The 22,326-nt window shown below is 38.9% G+C and overlaps 1 protein-coding gene across 1 annotated transcript in view; it reads left to right on the top strand.

Moving 5' to 3' along the window:
- Positions 1–295: 295 nt before the first annotated feature.
- CACNA1E (calcium voltage-gated channel subunit alpha1 E) overlaps positions 296–22,326 on the top strand; it is a 260,398-nt gene continuing 238,367 nt past the window's right edge. The window contains exon 1 of the mRNA XM_063298452.1: positions 296–562. Within this exon, the coding sequence (XP_063154522.1) occupies positions 297–562 (266 nt within the window). The 5' untranslated portion in view covers position 296. The remainder of the gene's footprint in view (positions 563–22,326) is intronic.

Below are 22,326 nucleotides of genomic sequence, written 5' to 3'. Positions count from 1 at the left end.
TTTGACTGATTTCTTGGTGGGGATCCCCCCCCCCTTTCTTTTTTGAAAAACAAACCCAATGCTTTGTGTTTTGTATTGAAAGGATTGCACGGCTGTCTATTAACCGTCGGTTCCAGAGGAATGGAGGAGGCTTTCAACGTGTGGGTCTGAAAGCGTCGCCAAGAGGCAGACAAAAGGGGGTGCTCTCTTGGGGACACCACCCTCTCCAGCACGCGTGCACGCACCGTTCTTGCTGCTTGCCACTTTGTGGAAAGGAGGGGGCCTTGACTGGATCACCTCTCTCTTTTCCTTCCAGGATGGCTCGCTTCGGTGAGGCAATGGCTGGCAGGCTGGGATCTGGAGATGGAGCCATCGAACAGAACAGGAGCCGCCAGGGAGCTCCTGCTTCTTCAGGGGGAACCCCAGGAGCATACAAGCAAACCAAGGCTCAACGGGCCAGGACTATGGCATTGTACAATCCCATACCTGTCCGCCAGAATTGCTTCACGGTCAACAGATCTCTCTTCATCTTTGGGGAAGATAACATTGTCAGGAAATATGCCAAGAAGCTCATCGACTGGCCATATCCTTTCCCCTCATCCCTTTTCCCAGCTCTTAGTATATGTTGTGCTATGAATGGCACTTCCTGAATCAGAAACGTGGGCAAAGGTAAGCTCCAAGCTCCTGTTCCATTCTGTAGCTGGATCACATGGAAATGGACATGAAGTGTATGCATGCCCCCATTCTCCTTTTCCATCCTCTTGATTTATTTAGGAATGCTTGCATTTCTTCCTGCTGTTATAACCTGTAATTCTCTTTCCATTGCTTCAGTTCTTTGCATGGGCTAATATGCAATGGGCAGGTTGATATGGCTTAAAAGAGCCATAGCCCAGATCACTGGCTGAAAGAATCTGGAAGAAAGTGCAAGTGATGTGGCCAACTCTAGAAATTAAAAGTTCTCCAACATCTAAGGACATAGTTTGATGGGAGAGTGATGACTGAGCAAAGAAGAACTTGAGTTCATATTTAATCATTCCTTCTTTGCAAAGTTTCTCATAATCTCAAGATGATGATGATGATTTCATATTATTTGGAAAGGTTTTCTGGGCCTTGTTCTCTGGACTTCACTACCTAATTTAGTAAAACATTCTGATATGTTGTCAAGTATGTTATAACAAATGCATGCTAAATGAGCACTGCAGTGGTTTTGACTGAACTGACTTTGACATGATGCAAGAGTAGGTAAGCTTTTAAGTTGCACAGAACTCTTCATCAGCAAAAGAAAGCAAAATTGAGACCAGAGAAGTTGATCCAGTGGGATGAGTTGACTTATTACTTAAGATGTAGGCATAGGAAATTGTGGATCCCTTTTCATAAACTACTTTTCTTCCTGTATTATAGACAGCAAAACAGATCCATATCCTTCTTTACTCTATGGAATAAATAGTTCATCCTAATACCAATGTGCCATGCATCTTCTTCCTAAAAATAACCTTCATTTTAACCCTGGTGTCTTTTCAATGCAAATAATAAAGATAATAATTATACTATTAAAGCATTACACCCTTCCCAAATCAAGTTGTTCAGATCATTGCCCTGATCTCCAGAAAACTGGGCAACAGAGATCATGACACCTAATCCAGTCTAAGGCAATTAGGAATTAAATCTAAGCATGGCTGTGTAGATCACCCTTGCTGAATACTTGCCAACTAATGAAATCCTCCCTTCTCTATCCTTTGGGAATCTAAAGCAAAAGACACTGATGCATAGCACAACTGAATTACTTCAAACCCACCCACACCCACTATTCTTCCCTGCCAGGCTTTCGTATTGCCAGTTCCCAGTTCAAGTCATTCTGGCAAACAGGTCCTTTCACTGCACTTGCTTAGCACACCCATGCCACCAGTAGAGAAGGCTGGCTTTCATTATAGATAGAATTACCCTCTTTTGTCTCCATATTGAACTGAACATGTTAAGCAAATATGATATCACAGTCAAAACTAAGGAAGGTACCAAAGGCTTTTAATGGATTTCTAATAAACACTCTATTCAATTCAGGACCAAGGATAGCTCCTGAAGGTTGGCCTCTCACAATTAGGCAGTTTTCTTACACAGTGCCTGCTCTTTGTGTAAACACTCAGGGTGAGACTGTCTGTCTGTCTGTCTGTCTATCTAATCTTCCATTTTTACATGGGGTAACTACTGTAATCTGGAATATACTTATTATGAAGGAGGGAGTAGAAAGTAGCCAAACTGAATTCCAGATTAGTATCAAAGGGGTGTGATTTTTGCAATGGTGCTGTGCACTGCATCAGACTTTTCTGGTATTATCTTTGCAGCCCCACCCAGCACCATGCATGTGGTTTGATACAGCACCTTAGAGAGTTTTATTCTTTTTAGCTGTGTGTGTGTGTGTGTGTGTGTGTGTGTGTGTGTGGCTTGAGTATTACAGGGACTTCTGGTGTGTTGTAGTAAGGACTTCTGTGCTTATGCAGATGCATTGTACTTAGTAGTGAAAGCCTCTATGAGTAGGGAGTAGATCACCAAGTGTCAAAGGGAAAAGTAGGTTTTATCTCCACCACAAATGAGTCCTTCACTGCAGGATTTTTATTCTACTGCAGGATTTTTATTCTGGCAGGCATTCACACAAACTAGAAGAAAATAAAAGGGACATACTTTGAGACATTACTAAGATGAAATTACTATCATATTTGGAGCAAGAGGTAGTTTTGTTGCCTCTTCAAGGTATTCCATACCATGTTTTCTACTCCCTGTGGAATTCACAAGAACTATTGAGGATTGTTCCTGTCCTGTCGTAAGTTGCACTTTCATCTTCTCAGACCTACCCCGAGTTTTTCTTTTTGGTTTTTAGGAAATGTGACTGTAGAGTGGAATAGAATCTTGACTAACTAAGGATGCTGACAGATGGCAATCCATTTTAAATAATATATCTTATCCTTGTTCTGTCAACATGATTTTCCTGTACCTGCTTTCCTCAAGCAGTTTTTCATGACAAAGAAATTAATGCCTTGTTCAGAAGTATCAAAGGCTTGGATAAGAACCACCTGCATAATATTTTAACACCCAGAGTACAGTTCCATTTTTATTAATAAACCAATATAATAATAAGTAGGCCCTTGCAACAAAATTAAGAGAGCTCATGGTAGGCAAGAGATGCCTTCTGCAGTAAGTGCTTGAACTTTGTGGAAGACATTTTCTTCCTCAAAGTTTCAAAAAAGTATTTGTAGAGCAGATCTTCATCTCTCTCATGAAATACTTAACATTTTTAGTTGGAATATAACCAAGTGAGCAAGATGGATATGTGAACTTAGATCCCTCTTCAGGGACATTGGAAAATAAGTGAGTATAACATTGCACTGCATAATTGGCATGCAATATAAAGCCTCTCCTGTTCTGTACTGTTGCCAAGAAAACTATGTAGTTGTGTCCATGTAGTCACTAGGAGTAGAGCTTGACTCAAAGGAAGTTTTACTTTTAGATCTTGATATAAATATTAGGAGACTGGACTTCTGCTGTTGCCTCTTTAACAAAGGATAACCTTCTACCAATCCAACTTTGCATTCTTGTTCTAGCAACTCCCCTCATGTGTTTTTTTGTTATCAGAATACTAGCCAGTAGCCTCAATGTAGCTGGAGAGATGAATGCCCATGTGGTATTTAGAGAAAGAGAAATGGCCTCCTTTTTATAGAGTTGTGGTGGTTGAAGTGGCTGAGAACTAATAGAATAATCTGTTTTCATATAATTGCCCCAGGGACTATAAAATAGTCTAGAGACCCATGCAGAACTTCTCCTCCTTGTTTTCTTAACTCTACATACAGTACAGATCAGAATCATTGACCTGGGAAGTGACAGGGCTCTCCTTGAAGAAAGTTATTTGAAGAAAGTATCAGACATTAATATACTTGTTTACCAAACATTTGCTGCAAAGGCCATAAGAATTATTTTTGTCTGTCAATGGAGCTTTGCAACTGGGCACAATAAAAGAATCTGGAATCTTGCTAGTACAAAGTCTTGATTGGTACTAGCTGGCAGAATCTTGGAAACTGTCAGAAACAATGGTGAAATGGCAACCCAAGACCATGTCCAGCTGGCATGATCATTTTTTCTGATCCTTCCACCCTTTTCTCATGTCACAGCTATTTTTTTTTATGTGTTTGTGTGAGTGAGTGCATCTCCTAGAGGGAAATATGAAGTAGCCTATCAAAACAGCTCTATTTACTTACTTTATTTATAGTTATAGAATTTCTGTCCCACTTTGAATTTATTAAAAGCCATCCCAAGGCTATTTTTCTGCTAAGGTGAGGATTTATTATACGACAATAAACAATTCAAATAGTAAGTTCCTTCTTATGGCTTTGCACTCTCCAGAGCCTAGCCACCTATAATCCTGTTTTGCATTATCTTCTGAGATTTACCTTTCCTGTACAAACTCCAGAGATGTGAACAAGATTTATGTATTAGCCCATTTTTTTCTATTGCGGGGTGTATGGTAAAATCCCATGGAAGAATGGCAGTTTAAGAGTGTTCACTATGCAATTGCAGAATGTTCAACTTGTTTTAGTATTTAGCAGGTTACAGAGGTCAGCTAAAGTGTTTAGTTGCTTGTTGTGCCATAAAGCATTTCAGCTAAAAACAGAGGCTAGTGTGCTTAATACTGCAAAGGAGTTATTCAACCTTGTTTAAGTTGGTTAAATTAAGCTTTTTAATGTTGGATGAATACACACTTGTGTACGCTATTATTGACAGGCCAATATGCATATGCAATAAATTCTCTGATACATGGTCTGTAAAATAGATTCTTTAAAATGAAAATATTGATTTCCCCCATAAAGCAAACTGCATAAAAAGGAGAAAAAGTGTTATACCAATGACTTCTTCCTTTCTGATTTATATGATATCTTGACATAGAAACAACAGACAACAAATTGTCGAAGTATTAAGTCACAGAATATCTTTAACTGTGAATTTCATGGAAGCATCTCCGAATATAGAATTCTGAAGGTCCCTTGGTATGATCCAGCAAACTATGCTTTTGCTCCTGAAACATCATTTTGAAAATCTTTCACGCTAAATGCAGAAGTTATAAATAATGGCGTGACACGTTTTTAAACTTGAAGCTTCAAAAATGAAAATTAGATCCAAGTTGCTGAATTTTCTTTCCTACACTATGTTGCATCTTTAGACCTATGGACTCATCTCATGTTGCTAGAACTGGACAAGGATTTCAAATCCTTTTTTTTTTTATGCATGAAAAATGGCATCATGATTCTTGATTCTATGTTCTGCTTGATGAAATACACAGAGATATGCACTTCACATTCTCTTGCCAAAAAATCACCCATGAAGCTCTTATTGGGTACCTACTATTTATTAGCTTAATGTGTCTCATTGCCAAGAAGTTGCCAAGGTATTAGTCATCTTCAGTTTGTACATTATTGAAGTGATTTGTTACTTTTCTGTGTTATTAATAGCAATCCATTTTTTATACCTTATGGTGTACATTGGAAGCTATTATTTTAACTCTTCCCAGTTCTTCTTCACTAGCAAGAATTGCTTTAACTGGATCACTTTAAGGTATCAAGAGTAAATGGTCTTTGATGGTTATGTTTATTTCACTGGCTGTCTCCATGCCTCAAAGATGTCTGATTTCTATTCTGATGTGCTAAAGAAATACTGAATTCTTCCTCCTTCTTTGTCTCATGGGATGCCAACATTTTGTCTACTGCTTCTCATAAAGAAAGGGATACCACATATGTAGGAAGGTGCAAATTCTGCCATCTCACTGAAGCATTCAAAAGTCCCTAGGAATAAAAATCTGAATGAAATACTAAATGAGTTAGTCATCCTATAAGTATTCATAAGGAGCATTGAGAACCTGACCTCCTTATGTCTTCTGTCAACATAAACCCTTACTCTCTACTTAAATGTCATCCTGTGTCTTAATTAAAAAGGATTTCTGTTTCATAATCTAACTTCAGTGAACAGTATCCACCCTCTTTTTTAGAGGCTAATGAATCAGAAAATGTTCAAAGGGATTTTTAATAGACAGTAGCTTCAAATTACTCTTGTATTAACATATTAAATATTTACTAAGACAGGAGCTACAGCAAAGGCTACCCTTCAAGCAATCAAATTCTAGGATCCGTACAGGTCCTGGTTCTCAGGGCAAGGTCAATAGACACCAGAACAAAGTAGATGTGGGTGAAATCTCAAAGGTTGCAGTTAGTGGTCAAAGGGATCAGAGATTGGTTCAAGATGGCTAAGAAAGTAAATTCCAGAAGTAGTAATCAGTCAGAATTCAGGTTCCAAAATGTGGCATTTATCTAGGCCTTGTATTATAGTGGTCCCAACTGAAGAGCAGGTTCTGAGGCTAGTTTATTATAGGACTAGGTGGTTTGGAACTGGATTTTGAGATCAGCTGTGCATTCAACCAGCATTTACATCACATAACCAAATCTGATTTGCTACATAATTATTCATTTACTCCTGTTGGGTGGAAGATACTAGAAAAAAAAATGACATCACATTATCAATTGTGCCTGCACATGCTCTTGTCCTACAGGCACTCATCAGTCCAGTTGTGGGGAGGGGAGCTTGACTAAGCTGTGTAACTGTTTTTCAAACAATTCTGTCTCTTTCTTAGAAGAATAATCACAAAGAATAATCACTTTTGCACTTGGGGAAAATTTGTGGATGCCACCCATATAAACTAATTCTAATTAGAATTCTGAAAATGTAGTTGTTGTTTTTTTAAATATGAAATGTTTAGTTCCTGCAGATGTCTTCATAGTTTAAATGGCAAATACAATGCTTTCTAAAAGGCTTTGGGGCTAGAAGAAGTCTGAGTTGGGCTTCCATTATCCATAGTTCTCTATTCATCCTGAAGCATTCAACACTGCTCATACATCCCAACAATCTTATTTCCTCCTTTCCTTCTTGTCATCCAGCATGCCTACAATGGGATTGAATACTTCACCCAAGCTGAGCAATATTAATGCTCATTTGTTACTGTTGGTTAATGCTGAAAGGTTATAGATAGATTTAACACTCCAGTCACATCAGTATAGGGTATCTAATGTATACCATGTGCAAAAGTAGGCAGGTCTTGCTGTGATGATGGGAGCTTTGTCTGGCATGGTGATCTGGGATCAGTTTGAGCTTGTGAATCCTGAGGAAGTAGACAGGGTACTTAGTGCTGTTAGTCCAGCCACCTGCAGACTTGATCTCTGTCCCATCTGCTAGTGAAAGCTGCCAGGGAGGTAACAGGAGATGGCAAATACATCTAGCCTTGAAACAATCCCCTTATCAAGAAGCCATCACTTCACCCAGATAGATTAGAGAACTACCATCCAGTCGCCAACCTCCATTTTTTGGGAAAATTGGGTGGCTAGCATCTGTAGCGATTCCTGGAGAAACAGATTATCTGGACCATTACCAATTGGGATTCAGGCCTGAGTACAGGACAGAAACTTCAGAGGCCTGATGGATGGCCTGTGGCAGGCGTGGGACAGGGGATATGCAACTTTAAGATGGTTCAGCTGGATCTCTCAGTAGCTTCCAAACTAGTTCCAAGGGTTGGTGATGGTAGGGACCATTTTATGGTACTTCTATGGTACAGCTTATTCCTAGATATCTAGTCCTCCCAACCTTAATGGGTTCCTGAAGGGTTATAGAGATCTGGCTCTTCAGAAAGGCTTTGGGGGTTGTGGAATCATTGCAGGTATGGTGTTTCATCACTGGATGCTGATCAGAGGGTTGTGATGTTTTTAGCCCTGTGTTCGATATTCGGTAAACCACTTAGACTAGAGCCTACATGCAGGAATTAGAGACCTAGATAAATGCAAACTTGCCACATTGATTTTCTGGTTATGAAATTTCAATGCGTACCAGTAAAGCTGATGGTCTCCTTTTAAAGAAATGTCTGCCCTTTGTTTTTAAATTAAAACTCGCCAAATGGCAAATTTTGTTTGCAGGGCAGCACTGAAACCGAGGCCTCAAAAACAAGCCTGACTTGAGACTAGTAAAGGATGGGATAAAGACAGCTCAGTGAGCACCTTACAGGAAACACAAAATATGACCTATCCTGTAAGCTTAAAAACCTATTTTCCAGCTTGGGAATCTTGGGGTGTAATAGATTTAAAATAAGAGGAGCTGGACAGATCTTGTTATAAGATAATTTATATTTTGAATGGGACCTTCACCGTCTAGGTCAAGTTGCTGAGAAAACCACCCATTGAAGCATTCAGGGAAGGAAGGTGCACAGAAGTGTGAAAAAGCAGGCAGATTAGGATCAAATGCAGCAAGATGCAAAGCCAAATTAGTAGTGGTCTGGTAAAGAGTCTGGTTTAACCAAAAAAGCAATTATGTTTGAATTATTATGGGAGGAACTGGCTTTGGAGCTTAGGAAAAAGTCTGCTACCTTTTCCCCCTCTATCCAGTAGCTGAGCATGGATCACAGTTCCTGTGCACAAATTAATAAAAATACTGAAGACTCTGACATTAAACTATGTTTAGAATTCAAGTGCCATAGGCTCCTGTTGGGCAAGGCTGCCTATCTGTCAGTTCACTGGGATGACTTAGGATACAGTTAACTTTACCAACGTTCTAATGAAAGAGCATTGTAATTGCATATTATTATCAGATAATGCAGCAATGCCTACTTATTTTCTCTTTTGTAATTGTACAGTGAGACAATCAGCTTTAGTATCTTTTAACCACCTCTTGACAACTTGTGTGTTGCTGTCTCAACCGTCTCTTGAGTCCCCCTTTTTTAGACTATCGCATTGGTTTTAGAAAGGCCGGTTTCAGCAATCAACAGAATCAAATTGACTTGTGTGTGTGTGTGTGTGTGTGTGTGTGTGTGTGTGCACATGTGTGTAGATTACTACTTCTGCTGATAGGATAAGAAAATGTTCCACAGCATGCAAAATAGTTCTGTGGTTAGGTAGTTGGCATGTCAGAGAGAAGCTAGAAGGATCCTTTCTTCCTGGAAGTCTTGTGTTCTGGAATGTACAGAAATGTTTTCTGCAACAGGGGGAGGTATTCTAATATTTAACAAATAATTTGGAGTTTGATGAGAAATTAAATTAACAGTACAAAAAGTATGGCCTGGAGTTTGAAGGTTGCTCATCAGCATCCCTTTTGGGGCCCTCAAAGATCCCGCAAAGTGAAAGTTTAATGATATATGATTGGTGCCTTAAATGTTGTAGGAGCTTAAGGCACCCATTGATCCCTTAAAAATCCTCAACCCCCCCACCCCCAAGAGGCCAAGCTTCACCAACTTTGGAAAAGTAGTTCTTGACATGCCAAAAAAACCTGCCTTCAAACCAACTGGTGTTGCCTTCCTGGCTTAGGAAAAGCTTTTCCTCTTAATTGTGCCAAAAGATCTTTACATGGATGAATTGGAAGAAAAGTGACTGAGGATTGTAGTCAAGAGGAGAAATGGGGTTGCTTCATCTAAATCCATTTGCCTAGGTAATAAGGATAAAAATATCTAGGAGGTGGTGATTCAGTCCTGTATATCTGCTTGGTAAATGTGTAATTATACCAGCACCCTGTGCTGTTTTGCTTTCTAATGTAAATAGAGAGTGATACATAGGATGGAAATATGAGACAATAGTTGTTTGTTCCATGGGGAGCAAGCAAATTTATCTGGGCATGTTGGGTCAAAAAAGCCAGATTTAGTAGCACACAAGGAGCTGTCCTTTCCTGTTAATAGATGGAACAATCACTACATTTATTTCTGCTTTTGCTGTGAAGCATCATAGTCAGCTGAAAAAAAGATATTTTGTAGCCAGAGTAAAAATCAGATAAAAACACAGAGACATTCAACCTCTTGTCTTCTCGGTTTTCTATCAGCCAAGCAGCCGTCAGTGGCCAGGCCTCCTGTTTTGATTTTATTTACATGGTTGCTTGGAAAGTTACAATTGGGTTAGGATGTAAGATGGGAAGTGCAAACCATCAATATCTGCTCAATCCATCTTCTATTAATCATATTTGACCACAATGAGAGACCCAGAACAAATGTACTGGCCTCATAAAGGCTAAGCAGGGAGCGGTGGATATTTTACTGAATTATGCATCAGCAGTGCAGATTCTTGCCAGGACCATGTGGTTTATACTGAGGGGACAAATCCTTTACTTTTGTTATGAGTGAAGGTGCAAGCTTCTTTTATACAAATGTTAGAAGTATACCTAATTGAATAATTATATGGTAGTAATGAGTCTGCCCAATTGGACTTATTGATTCCACAGTCCTGTATAGTGTTGTGTGCAGAATTTAAATTCATGAACATCTCCCAATTCTTTGGGGGGGAAAAAAAGGATTTCACAGCATAGAATTTCCTAAAGTCATCAAAGTCACACATGTATCCAATTCTCAGCCAGGCATCAGTAATTCTGGATGCATGATAATGTCCCTGTTGTATAGAAAAAGCAATTCACTCAAGAAAAAGTTCCTTAGGGCTTGCACCCCAACTTGAGTGTGCATGTTTGTGGCTACTCTTAGTGGAAAGCAATCTATGGAATCTATGCATCGGGGCCCAGGAAAGACATAGGATTCCTTACCAGGAATTACAGATGGACTTTCATTCACAGTAACATGCACTTTAAGACATAGTGCTAATTCATGTGATTTGTTTAGTTTGGCTTAGAAGTATGAACATAGTTATTGTTCATATGCTTTATGGCTTAGTGTTATGTGTGAGGCAGATCATCAAGGCTTGTACAACAAGCCATGGCTTAACATAATATGGAATTTAGCCTGTGGGTGTATAGTATAACATCACAAGTAGGATTAAACCTTCTCTATATCAGACTCATGCATGGCAATTGTCTTGGGGCAGAATTCTGTTTGGCTGGGAAACAGAATCCGCTTTGCTATGTAAAAATATACGGTGGCCTAATTTTGTTCCTTCATTTGGTTAAACACTACAATTTTCCCAAAAGAGATTGAACTGAATATCCCAAATTGTTTTTCCTTTATATTCCTTCCATATTAAAATAAATACTTCACTTATAATGTCTTCTATTGCCTTTGAGGGCCATGTTTTACATAACATTAAAATATGATTGGCGACCCATAGCCTATATGGCTTCTGAGCCCCTTTTCAGAGGCTCAGAAGCCTTTCACAGAACTTGGAATCACCTAAGATTGTATCACTACCAGAATTTGGTAGCAAAATGCCTTAAAAGCAGTAATGTTTTATTTCCGGTTGATTTTGTGTGATAGTAAAGAAGGTAGATATGTTTTCCTTTGTCACTAGTGCCGTGTTTAACCACTGTCCCTCCCAGCAGCTATCAGATGACACTAATCAAGATTGTCTACCCATGTATTTAAAGTTATAAAGGAACTCATGAACATATGCATTTTACTAAATTTTTCAGGTTGTGCCTCACATTTTCTTCAGAGTTCACTATTTGAAAGCTTTAGATGGAATTTTGAACTTATTTGAGGAAAAAACCCATTGAATTCAGAAAAGCATACTTCTGAATAGATACTGTATCTATAAGATTATTGTGTTATATCCACCATCTTTTGGCAGGCATCAAATATGAAATCTTTTGGTTTTCAGGTTTTAAGTCTGGACAAACACCACTTCATATTTTTAACAAATGCTGTTGTTAATACATTCTGTCATCAATTAGCTATTAAATACTCTTAAATACCCTGTAAAATGACAGTGTTTTTATCAGATGCCATCAAATATAAGCAACCAAATATAAATATGGAAAGAAAAATATTTAGATGTTAAGTAAATATATGGACAATATTTGATAGCAACTTTGTCAGAAGAAATTTTTGAAGAAAGCCAATTGGTTTCTGCTGGATGTATGCTTTAAATGGGAAGCTGACAGAATATTACCTTATCTAAAGATGAAGCATTTCTTGGATGAAGTTAGATCTGAATTTGAGACAGTTACACTCTTAATTATTTATTGTCACTTATTATCTTCACCCTTTTAGGTCAAAATCTCACCAGCTGATTTATAACATGTATTAAATCCTAATCATCAGGAACAAAATAAATAAATTAAAATAGCAACTAAATAATGCATTGGCTGTCTCCAATAGTACGCAGATTTGGAAAGTGCTTTTGAGTTATATTTTATTAGAATAGCCTTTTTACACATAAAAACTCATAGCATTACATAGCAGAGAAGCTTTTAAAAAAACAGATTTTTGCAGACCACAGATTTTAATATAATGTGGATATGTCAGATATTCACTTTTGCAAAGTTATTTGTGAGACTTATTTTTACCTAGCATGCCTTTCTTTAAAGGATCAAGGGAATTACAGTTCAATGAAATTTGGAGAATTCCAGAAGACATCTCTATAACTTGTCACAGAACTGTAAATCTTGGGGAGGGGAAATGACTATCAGTATGATTGAAGCCTGCAATGTTTCTACAGCCTAAGGATAAACATGTTTTTAAATTATTTATTTATTTATTAATCAAATTTGTCACTGCCCATCTCCCAAAAGGGACTCTGGGTGGTTTACAGTAAGACATAAAAAGAGAAATATAAAACTATAAAATAATATAATATGTAATAAAATAAATACGATAAAAACCCAATGGCTAAAAGTTCTCTGTGATTCGCAAGCAGAGCAGGGTCCTTCTAAGAGACTAGCCATCCCCAGGAATGACTATTTTCCCTCCCGCCCCAGGCATGAAGACAGAACCAGGTCTTTAGATGTTTCCTAAAGTTCAGGAGGGAGGGAGCCAACCTCACTTCTGGGGGAAGGATATTCCAAAGGGTGGGGGACTGTTGCCAAGAAGGCCCGCCTCCTGGACCCCGCCTGTCATGAGTACTGATGGCGAGCTGGAAGGGACCTCTATCCCGGGGGGAAAACGCATGCGTAGTACTGAGGAATTAAGCAGCCATTCAAAGAGACACAGATCAGACCCGCCTTAACTTTTGGGGTTTATCTGTCTGGGTTTTTCCCACGCTTCTTCAGTTTGTTAGGATTCTGTTTTATGTAGCAGTAATAAACACTAGAGACCTACTCCTCATCTCAGCGTGATTTCTGACTGTTAGGACACCGCCAGATGGAATTCTCTTACAGATGGGGTCTGTAGCATGCCCTCTCTGCATGACTGGGAGGGATGGGTTGATGTGATGGGGAGGAGGCGGTCCCTTAGGTAGCCTGGCCCCTTCCTAGAGCTGCTCAAGAACATGGACTCCATGCTGTTATCTCGGACTTAAAATGACTGTTCAGTCCATGTTCTTGAGCAGCTCACATTAATTTAAACGTGCTGAAAGACTTCCAGGAGTGTTGTACTCCAAGCTGCGATATATAATATACCAGAATTAATGCTTGATTTTGTGTTGATCTTTAGCTGTTAGCAAATAATCATTGAAAATAACTATATGCATTTTTATATCATTGTAAAAAAAACAACAACCCTGCAATCTCATTGGCTCCCATCCAAAATAATTAGAATTTCCGCTTTGGGGAGCAATTAGTTTGTTCCATTCACATCCTTCCTCTCTGTACCCCTAAGATAATTTTGAAGAAGATTAAGCCAAAGAGTTCATGACTGAGCCAAGGACATCTACAATCCCTGAGATGGAGTATGGGTTTGATTAAAGTCCAAAGCTGGCATCCTATCTCAGCACTGGATTGGTTCTCTTACTCAATCCCTGACTTCTTTAAATCTGACCCTACTACAGAATACTTTGAACTGGCTTCTATCTATGAATGTTAACTCAGAACATATATCAGCCACAATACAATATGAATATAGTAGCACTCTTCCACTGGCACTGGCACAGATCTTATGATGTGATGTGAGATCTATGCCAGTAAAAACACAGCAAAAATAATCGGGGACCAGTTCTCTCTAGCTGTGCAGAATGCTTCTGTTGTTTTTACACAGTACTATTTTTTTTTAACTTTCATTCATTTGATTTTAAGCTTTCTTTGGGAATGGGTCTTTCTTTTTGACGGCTGAGGTAAACAAGGGACGGAGAGGCACCCTGTCAGATGGTGAATTGAAACTGAGGCAGCAGTTGTCATGGCGATGCCAAGTTGCATCCAATTGCTATGGTAACTGAAGTTTGAAAAAGACAGTAAGGCGAGAAAATAAATCACGTGATATAACTTTTATTTTAAGGAAGAATATAAAATAAGAGCAATTTTCCAATGAAATAATAATCAGAAAGGGTGGTTTTATACTGCTATTTGTCCTTATTAAGTCTGTAAAAAAGAAAGAAGAAGAAGAATTGTGTAAAGCCATGTATGGAGGCAAATTGGTAAGTGAATATGAATAAAATTTTGCAGTTAATACACCAGCACTGGTGTTTGTTTAGATTTATTTTTTTTATAAATTTGCAGTTTATAGCAGTTTAAATCTGCTTGCATAAATTGGCACTTGAAGTAACAAGGTGATTAAAGTACATACATCTGCACATATCAAAAATCCCAGTATCTTACACTAACTTTAAAAACACTCATTTAATTAGGCTACTTTTTGTTTCAGTCTCAAACCATAGGCCTGCACTGAAACTGCTGCTGAGACTGTGTAGGTACAGAATGTCCTGAGAAACTGTGCTAGAATTGATTTATTTAAAACAATTGTGTATTTTCAAAGGGTACTATTAAAGTCATATGTGCAATTTAATTATATCAAATTCTATTTAATGTATGCGCTGGAAGGAAGGTAGCTTTGCTAATATGGCATTTACAACTAGTACTCCCCATGTCCTTCTGTAAATGGAAGTGTGCAGGATGGTATTCTTCAATGAGAGAAAAAATACAGAAGAAACTAGGGTTTCAAAGTAACCAGACAGATCGTGGATTATGTGCACATGATTACCTGTGCAGTCTAAAACTGGTCATTATCATTAAAAGAAATAAAAAAAAAATTACTATTTCCTTACCAAATGGAGAAAAGAATGCTGTTCCTTCACTTTCAAATGTGAATTAATGGTTAGTTTCACCTCACTAAGTCCTTACCTTTCCTTCCTAGCACAGTGCCTTACCTTATGCTCCCAGGAGCTGATGGGATTTGAAGTCCAAAACACCTGGAGGGTACTGGGTGCCCTTGATATAAGCCAAAGCATCTGAAAAGAGTAATATACTTTTGAACAGCAGCTGCTGAAGAAAACATTCCCTGGCTTGTGTCCTTCCCATTCAGTTGTCCGCCACCAGGAATTAAGGGCTAGACTAGGTCTGGTTAACAAAAACTATGCTCTCTCTGATGCAAACTTTATATGGCTTTTCATGTCCATTTTGTCCCAAATGGTTTAGTGTTCTAAAGGCAGGAGGTAAGTAAAAAGACAAGGTTACTGAGACTCTAGGCCTCATCTCTAGTGCTCTAACACAACATGTAATAAATATACAATAAGCTAAAATCTTGGTTTACTTCCTTCATATGAACAGCTTCTGCCTAGTAGCTGCTATAAGCAAGCAGAATTTGTTGTGGGTTGGTCACCCAAATCGGTTAAGGTAGTCAAATACAAGTTTTCTAAGTAGTCTTCTTTTGTGTTCATGATTGGTTGAGCATGTGGTGGCATGTCTTTGTTTTGTTTGTGTTATCGTTTCTGTTTTTGTCATTTGGACACTTTCTCATAAGTTGAGCAGAACTGATTCATAACAGCTTTGGCTATCCCAGGTGATTTGTCCAAAAACCAAGAGAATTTAAGTTTATAATGCATCTAGGATGCTGACTTGTTCCTACCTGCTTCTATGTGTGGAAATGATAGAGAGGGGTCAAGCTGTGCAGTGCAGGGTGTAACATGTTCTGAATACTCCTGTCCACTATTATATTGTTGGGTTACTAATCATTTTCAGGGTTCATTTAATTAAATTCTGATTGGACACTCCAGAAAGAATCCAGGATGAATAGAATCCTAATTTACTTGTGGAATTTCAGGATTGTAACAGGGAATTGTGTAGATTTAGCATCTGAACTTTTTTTTTAATGCTTAATTTCACATGCTACTGTTTCCAAAAGTAGTCACAAATAAGCTGGTAAAGAGATGTTATGCTGTGATCTAAAACTGCTATTACACATTTTCAATATGTAGCTGAAATGAGAGACAAAAAGACAGTAGACCCTCCTGGCTTCTTCTGTCATCCTCGTCTCTTCATTTTTCCCCTCCTACCACCCCCCTTGCCTGCTGTGAAGAACAAGACTCCAGGTGTGCTGCAGCCTGGCAACCCAAAGATGATACAGAGGACATGGCCAGCTAGCACTTTATTAGTATTGGATTCTTATCTGGTACATATTTCTGTACTTTATGAATACTGTTACCTGATCTGACCCTGAATGGTAGGTCAGAGATGAGCACCCAATAAAAATGGAAGCAATTATAATCTACTAAAATGGATCAATGCCAGGTAACTGCACAGAAAATAAATGTTGAAAAAATAAAGGGGACATTTTTCATAAAGTGTTTTCCATCTTAAACATACATACTGTTTTTAATTAACATGTTTCAAGGCAACAGAGATCTATCGGCCAGGCAAAAAATTACTTGATGCATTCTGCAGTATTCTACTAGTTAAGATTTTACACATACTGTATTTAGTAGATGATAGGGCTGGTATTAGCACACACCATTTCTGTAGATAGTTCTTTAGAAGCGACACTGTTATATGAAATATTATATTTACTGTTATGGGATTTTCCTTCTGTCTCCCAGACATTAGTAAACCAAAATCTTCCCTGAAGATGCAGTTAGCTCCTGCATGACCTGTGGCCTACTAAGCTGAATGCAGTGAACTAGCCATCCATCGAGTTACCAACTGGAACTCTGATGATGGGACAGTTGCCTATCATCCAGTAAATAAAAAACATTGGCACTGGTTTTTATATATTACATATATCTAGGGTTTGTAGCATGTCAGTCTACAGAAAGGGATTCCTCTGGTTAACTGTGCCTCTCTTAGAGAAAGGAAAGTTCCATCAGTGAGGAAAAAAACCAAGCTAGACTCTCTTTTGAGGTGCTTTTATTCTTTGGAGTGAGGATATATAGATTAATTCATAGATGCAGCCCAATCTGGGGTTTATTCATTGGCAAGAGTTAAACCTCAACAGTATGTACCTTGTGCCAGGTCATTACACATAACCGTCTTCTCTCTGGATTAGGCCCTGCAAGCTGCCCATCTTTCTCTTTCTCATTTTGTATATCCCAACGAGGGAAGAAAAGGAAAGGAGGTGTCAACAAGAACATCAAACTTATTTCTTCATTTTGCTGACCTGTCATCGTCTTCACTTTCTGGGAAGAAAATGAGCAAATGACAGGTGTGAGGCAAGGCAGTGAAGAGCTGAGTTGCCGAGGAAATGGGTCAACAGTCCCACAGAGGGAAATATATTAAGCAAATGGAGATAAATCTAGATGAGAGAGACTTTTTAAAATCATTTCCCTAAACAGTTCTGTGTGAAAACCCAGGACAGGGCAAAGACTCTCATTACTGGGCTCAGAGGGAGGCTTTTATGTTGAATAGGCCTTGAGGGAATTAAAAGTTTTATAAGATTAAAACACCTGAGAAGGAAAGTGGGGATGAATGTATGCATGCATGAGGGGATTCATGAATAAAGAGCAGTGCATTCTCACATAGTATGGAGCTTCAGATTTGTCTATTGGCTCTGTATCTTAGGAACATAACTTTTAGTTCACTAAAATTGATTGGCCTAATCTTAAGAACATTAGCATAGCCCAGGCCAAGGTGCATGTTACTCCAGCATTTTGCTTCTTACAGTGGCCAGTTAGGTGCTTCTGGGGTACCTGGAAGCAGGAGCTGTAGATATACTTCTCTCCTACCACCAATATTTGAAGGCATGCTGTCTTCAACCAAAGGTCACATTGAGTCTTCAAGACTAATAGTCCCTGATAGACCTGTCCTCATCCTCTTTTAAAGCCATCCAAGACATTTTGCTCTGAAATTATAGCACAAAATAATATAAAAACTGTCTTCAATGCTGGCAGTGGGACAGTATCTTCTATAGCATGTAAGGCTTACAGGTTTCTTTAAGGAGAAGAATGGATTATGCAGAACCTCCTAGAAAGAGCATTTGTAGGAATGGCTAAAGGACCTGCTATTGTTTTTGTCTCGTCTCCTCCAGCATCTGCTGCCCAAGGCTTCATCCTCCATTGTCTATGGTAGTGCCAACCCTGCATAAAGGTAGTCCTGGGTTATTGATGGCAACTGGGACCAGAATTGCTGTTGCTAAGTGACATGGTCATAAATGTGACTGTACCAATTAGTGATGGCAATTCTGGCACTCCTGGTTGCCATCTTTAAATGAATCACCACAGGTCATTAAGTGAGGACATCACATGGTCACAATTTGTGACCTCCTGCCAGCTTCCCCACTGAACTTGCTTGTCAGAAGCTGGCAAAGAAGGTCACAAATGGTGACCACACGACCTCAGGATGTTGCAATGTTGTAATTGCAAGCTAGGTGCCAAGCACCTGGATCACAATTACATGACCAGAGGGATGCTGTGAAGGCCAGAATTCTGAGAGCTGGCTGTAAGCACTACTTGTTCAGCACCGTCACAAGTTTGAACTGTCACTGAACAAGTGGTCGTTAAGCAACGATCACTGGTAATGTACTGTATATTAAATCCTTAAGTTCAGCAAGAAAACAGGCAGTTGTTATTTTCCTCCTGTCCATTCAGTCCTCGATTAAGTCCTCCCTTTTCTCCTCTTCCTCCTACCTGGAAATTCTCTTTTCGTGGCAGCAGCAAATGAAGAGGGATCGGGGAATGAACAGTTGCAGGAGCACTGGAGGATTTAGTGAAACTGGTTAAGGTGTTAGGAGTTGAGATGACATTCCCTTGTTCAGGGGCAGCCTAGCCTGCAGATGACCCTTCAACATCTACCTTTTACTTTCCAGTCCACTGAATCTGAGATGCTGTAGGTATTTTTACCCATTTCTCCCTTGGCCTTTTTTTTTTTGCTTGCACTTCTCTCCTACATTATTATATCAGGATAGGGATGATGATAAAGCCATGCGGGAAATAGTGGGGGATTCTATTGTACTTTTATTGGTAGTTTCAATGAAGTTTGCCTGACATACAGTAGATATAATAAAATGGCTAGGAAATCTCCTTCTGTGTAATTTCTGCCTGTCCAGTGGTAGTTAAAAGAACATGATTATGGCCAGTAGAAAAAAAAATCTAAATATAATAAAATCACAGTTTAGGAAATCTCTAGTCTCCATATACATTTTTTAATGTTAATCTACTTATACATTTGTTAATATACTTTGTATTACATCAAATCATTAGAATTACACACTAACCAAGGAGACCAGGAGGGTAGTTATATAGAAGAATTTCCATAGATGCAACCTATCTTAATATTGGATGGTAAACTAAACCAGCTGAAAATTGTGTGAAAAAAATGGTTTAAAGAAGCTGTTCATTAACCTAATAGCACATGGGAAGTTCCACAGCTTTTTCTTTTCAAAGAAATGCCAGATGATCTGATCAAAGATCATTGACATCTCACCTAGCTTGGCTATGAAGTTATCCTTCATTTTAATAATGAACTGTATCTTGTTAAATTGCAAATTCTCCTGCACTAATAACTAAAAAATGCATTGGGTTTTATATTTAATTGAATAGCCAAGAAGCAGAATTGATTGACTACCCTAATTTTAAACTATATTACCTAGGATTGCCAACTGTAAAGAGTAGAATCTAAGAGTGAATTAATGGTCCTCTCTCATCATTAGAGTGTTTAAGATTCTCCTCATTTTTCCAACCTTCATTTACCTTCCTGCCAAGCCTGTTCCGATGTCCCTTCTGCAAAAAAAAGTGAAGTTTTAGCTACATGAGACATGTTTGTTTTACATAAGAATAAACTTCACTTTGTAATGCATATAACCTATGTGTTGTTTTAAATAAGAGCATAGACAATTTTCATAAAGCATTCTGTTGGGAGGGGAAACATATTATTGCTGAGGGCAGTTTGCCATTTCTTGTTTTACTTCAACCTAGCAATTAACACTAGTGAACCATTTGTTTCCCCTTTCAGCCTTAAAAGTTTAGAAGAACTGAGAAAAGAAAAAAAATATTAAAATAGGGCAGTGGGTCTAGTCCAAAGAGTTGCTAGTTGGATAGATGAAAAGTAGGCATGCCCTGAATAGGAAGCAGCAATTACTTAGATGCCGTCCCAGGAGAGACAGATGCAGTCTATTATCTATCTATCTAGCTGTTCAGGAGCAACTTTTCAATGGACTTAAACTGATGTTTCCTCCTTAATACTCCACTCCAGTAGCCATGTGCCCTACTTTATGAAAGTCTTCTTTTTAAAGGGTGCCTACTCTATGTCAAATTTAAACATAAAGAATCTTAGGTGGGAAGAGCAGGAAGCTTGAACTAGCCCTTCAGTTTCATCTAGATAGCATGCAGTATTGATCTGTAACTGTAGCTTTTGCCACTGTACTGAGATATACTGTAGTTTTATTCACAGGAAGTATTTATACATTTGCTGCTACATACAGTATAACAATTAGCACATACAAGTTTTAGGAACCTGTGTCTTTTTGGGGGGTCAGGTGGCGGGATGCAGCCTACTCAACAGCATTTATTTCTCCTTGTATGGAAGAGGAATCACTTACTTGCTATGACCTGCAGTACATACAATTTTATGGCAATACTAAGTGTTTTGATTACTAAGAAAATGGGAACTAAAAGAGGATAAATGGGCAGAGTTTTTTTTCTTTTGATTTCTCTTTGGCTTCAGAGTGCTCAGGTCTCATTCTGCCAGGCAATCTGCCAAACTTAATAAGGGAGAGAAAGTTCCAGTATGCCTTGTTAAGTGCCATGGTTAGAATTGAGAGAGCTGCATACTGTGTTTTTGGTTTAAATAGGAATCCCAAAATTGCACTGTAAAATCCATGTCACTTCTGTACTTACAGAAGGGAAGGAATGGAACAGATCCCCAGTAATGTATTCAGTAGAGAGAAGAGACCTGTTTAAGGAAGATATTTAGAACAGGGAAGCATGAAGTAGAGTAAACCTAATTCTTTTCCTAAGACAGCATTCTGTTTTGTGTAACAAAATCCCCAGAATTGCGTTAATGTTTTTAAAGAATTATCTTGAAACTCTATTTGCTAGCACATAACATTTTATAAGCCCCTCAGTCTCTAGCAATTTTGTGCAAGTAGGAACTGAATGACCACATCTGGGACTCTTCCTTATTGTTGCTGATGGTGTCAAATCAAGGTTTATATTGGGAATCAGATTGTCAAATTATCAGTTTTGTCATCTTCATTGTACAGTTGTAAAAAATGCCTCATTCCCCCCCCCCCCCCCCAGCACTTCTATATGGATGATTGGGATTTTCAGCTTAGCTCCCTCAGGTCGCTCATGCAACATGCCAGAAGACACTTCAGGTAAGGAAAGTCCCCGGATGCAGCCATCCAGCTCTCACTCCCAGTGGCACATCCCAAGGCATTTATCGGACACATTTTCTCCATCCTGCCCTGTCTCCCTCCCTCTGTTATTCAGGAAAACAATAACATTGGCTTTTTTTATTCCACTTGACAGTGGAAGAAAGCAGTCCATAATCTGTCTGGCTAGCAAAAAAAAAAAATGTGGGAGAGAGAAGGCCCTTTCTTCCTGCTGCTAGAAATGCTGGCGCTAGTGGTAACTGGAGTGGAGGGGAAGATACTGCAGAGCAAATTATTCCGGGTTGTGACTAGTGCAACAGTTGGAAAGCAGGATGAATCACTCTTTCCAGATTTCTGCAACATACACATTCCAATTATTTTCATGAAAGAAAAAAAAAAATCCCTGATTGTCTTGGAATAGCCTGACAAGAATGTTTGGACACTGCAGAGATGGAGTGTGCCAGAGATGAGAATTATAAGCCTTTCAGACCAACCGCTAGAACTCCCTTAGCTAGGCTGTCAGTGATCAGAATGAACCAGTTGCTGCAGACCAGCCAGAGGAGTATTTGCTCCTTAGTGCCCTCCTTTCCCTTCATATTTTTTGCATCTTTCCATACAAATCTCTGAGGTCCTGTGAATTGAATAAGGGAGCTTTTGCCGAGAGGGTAGAATTTAACTTCCTGAAAGGTCTCAAGAAGTCAGAATCCACTTCAGGTACAGGAGGGAACAGGAATTTACACAATGTTCTCTCACACAATGGTAAATACTAATAGAAAGCCTCAGGTCTGATCACATGCCATATAAATAGTAAAGTCCTAGCCTTTGGCAACTGGCTGCCTAAGAGTACTTTTTGTGTGCTTCACTTCAGGACCAGCTCGCTTACCATCGCTCCAGCTCATGCAACTAGACCTGGGTGACCCCTGACTCAGCGTAGATGTGGCTATAGCTTCTAGTCAGGTGCCCAG

This window comes from Candoia aspera, chromosome 3, assembly GCF_035149785.1.
Source record: "Candoia aspera isolate rCanAsp1 chromosome 3, rCanAsp1.hap2, whole genome shotgun sequence".
Classification (NCBI taxonomy): Eukaryota; Metazoa; Chordata; class Lepidosauria; order Squamata; family Boidae; genus Candoia; species Candoia aspera.
Note: the sequence above shows the minus strand (reverse complement) of the source record. Positions and strands in the feature narration are given on the sequence as shown.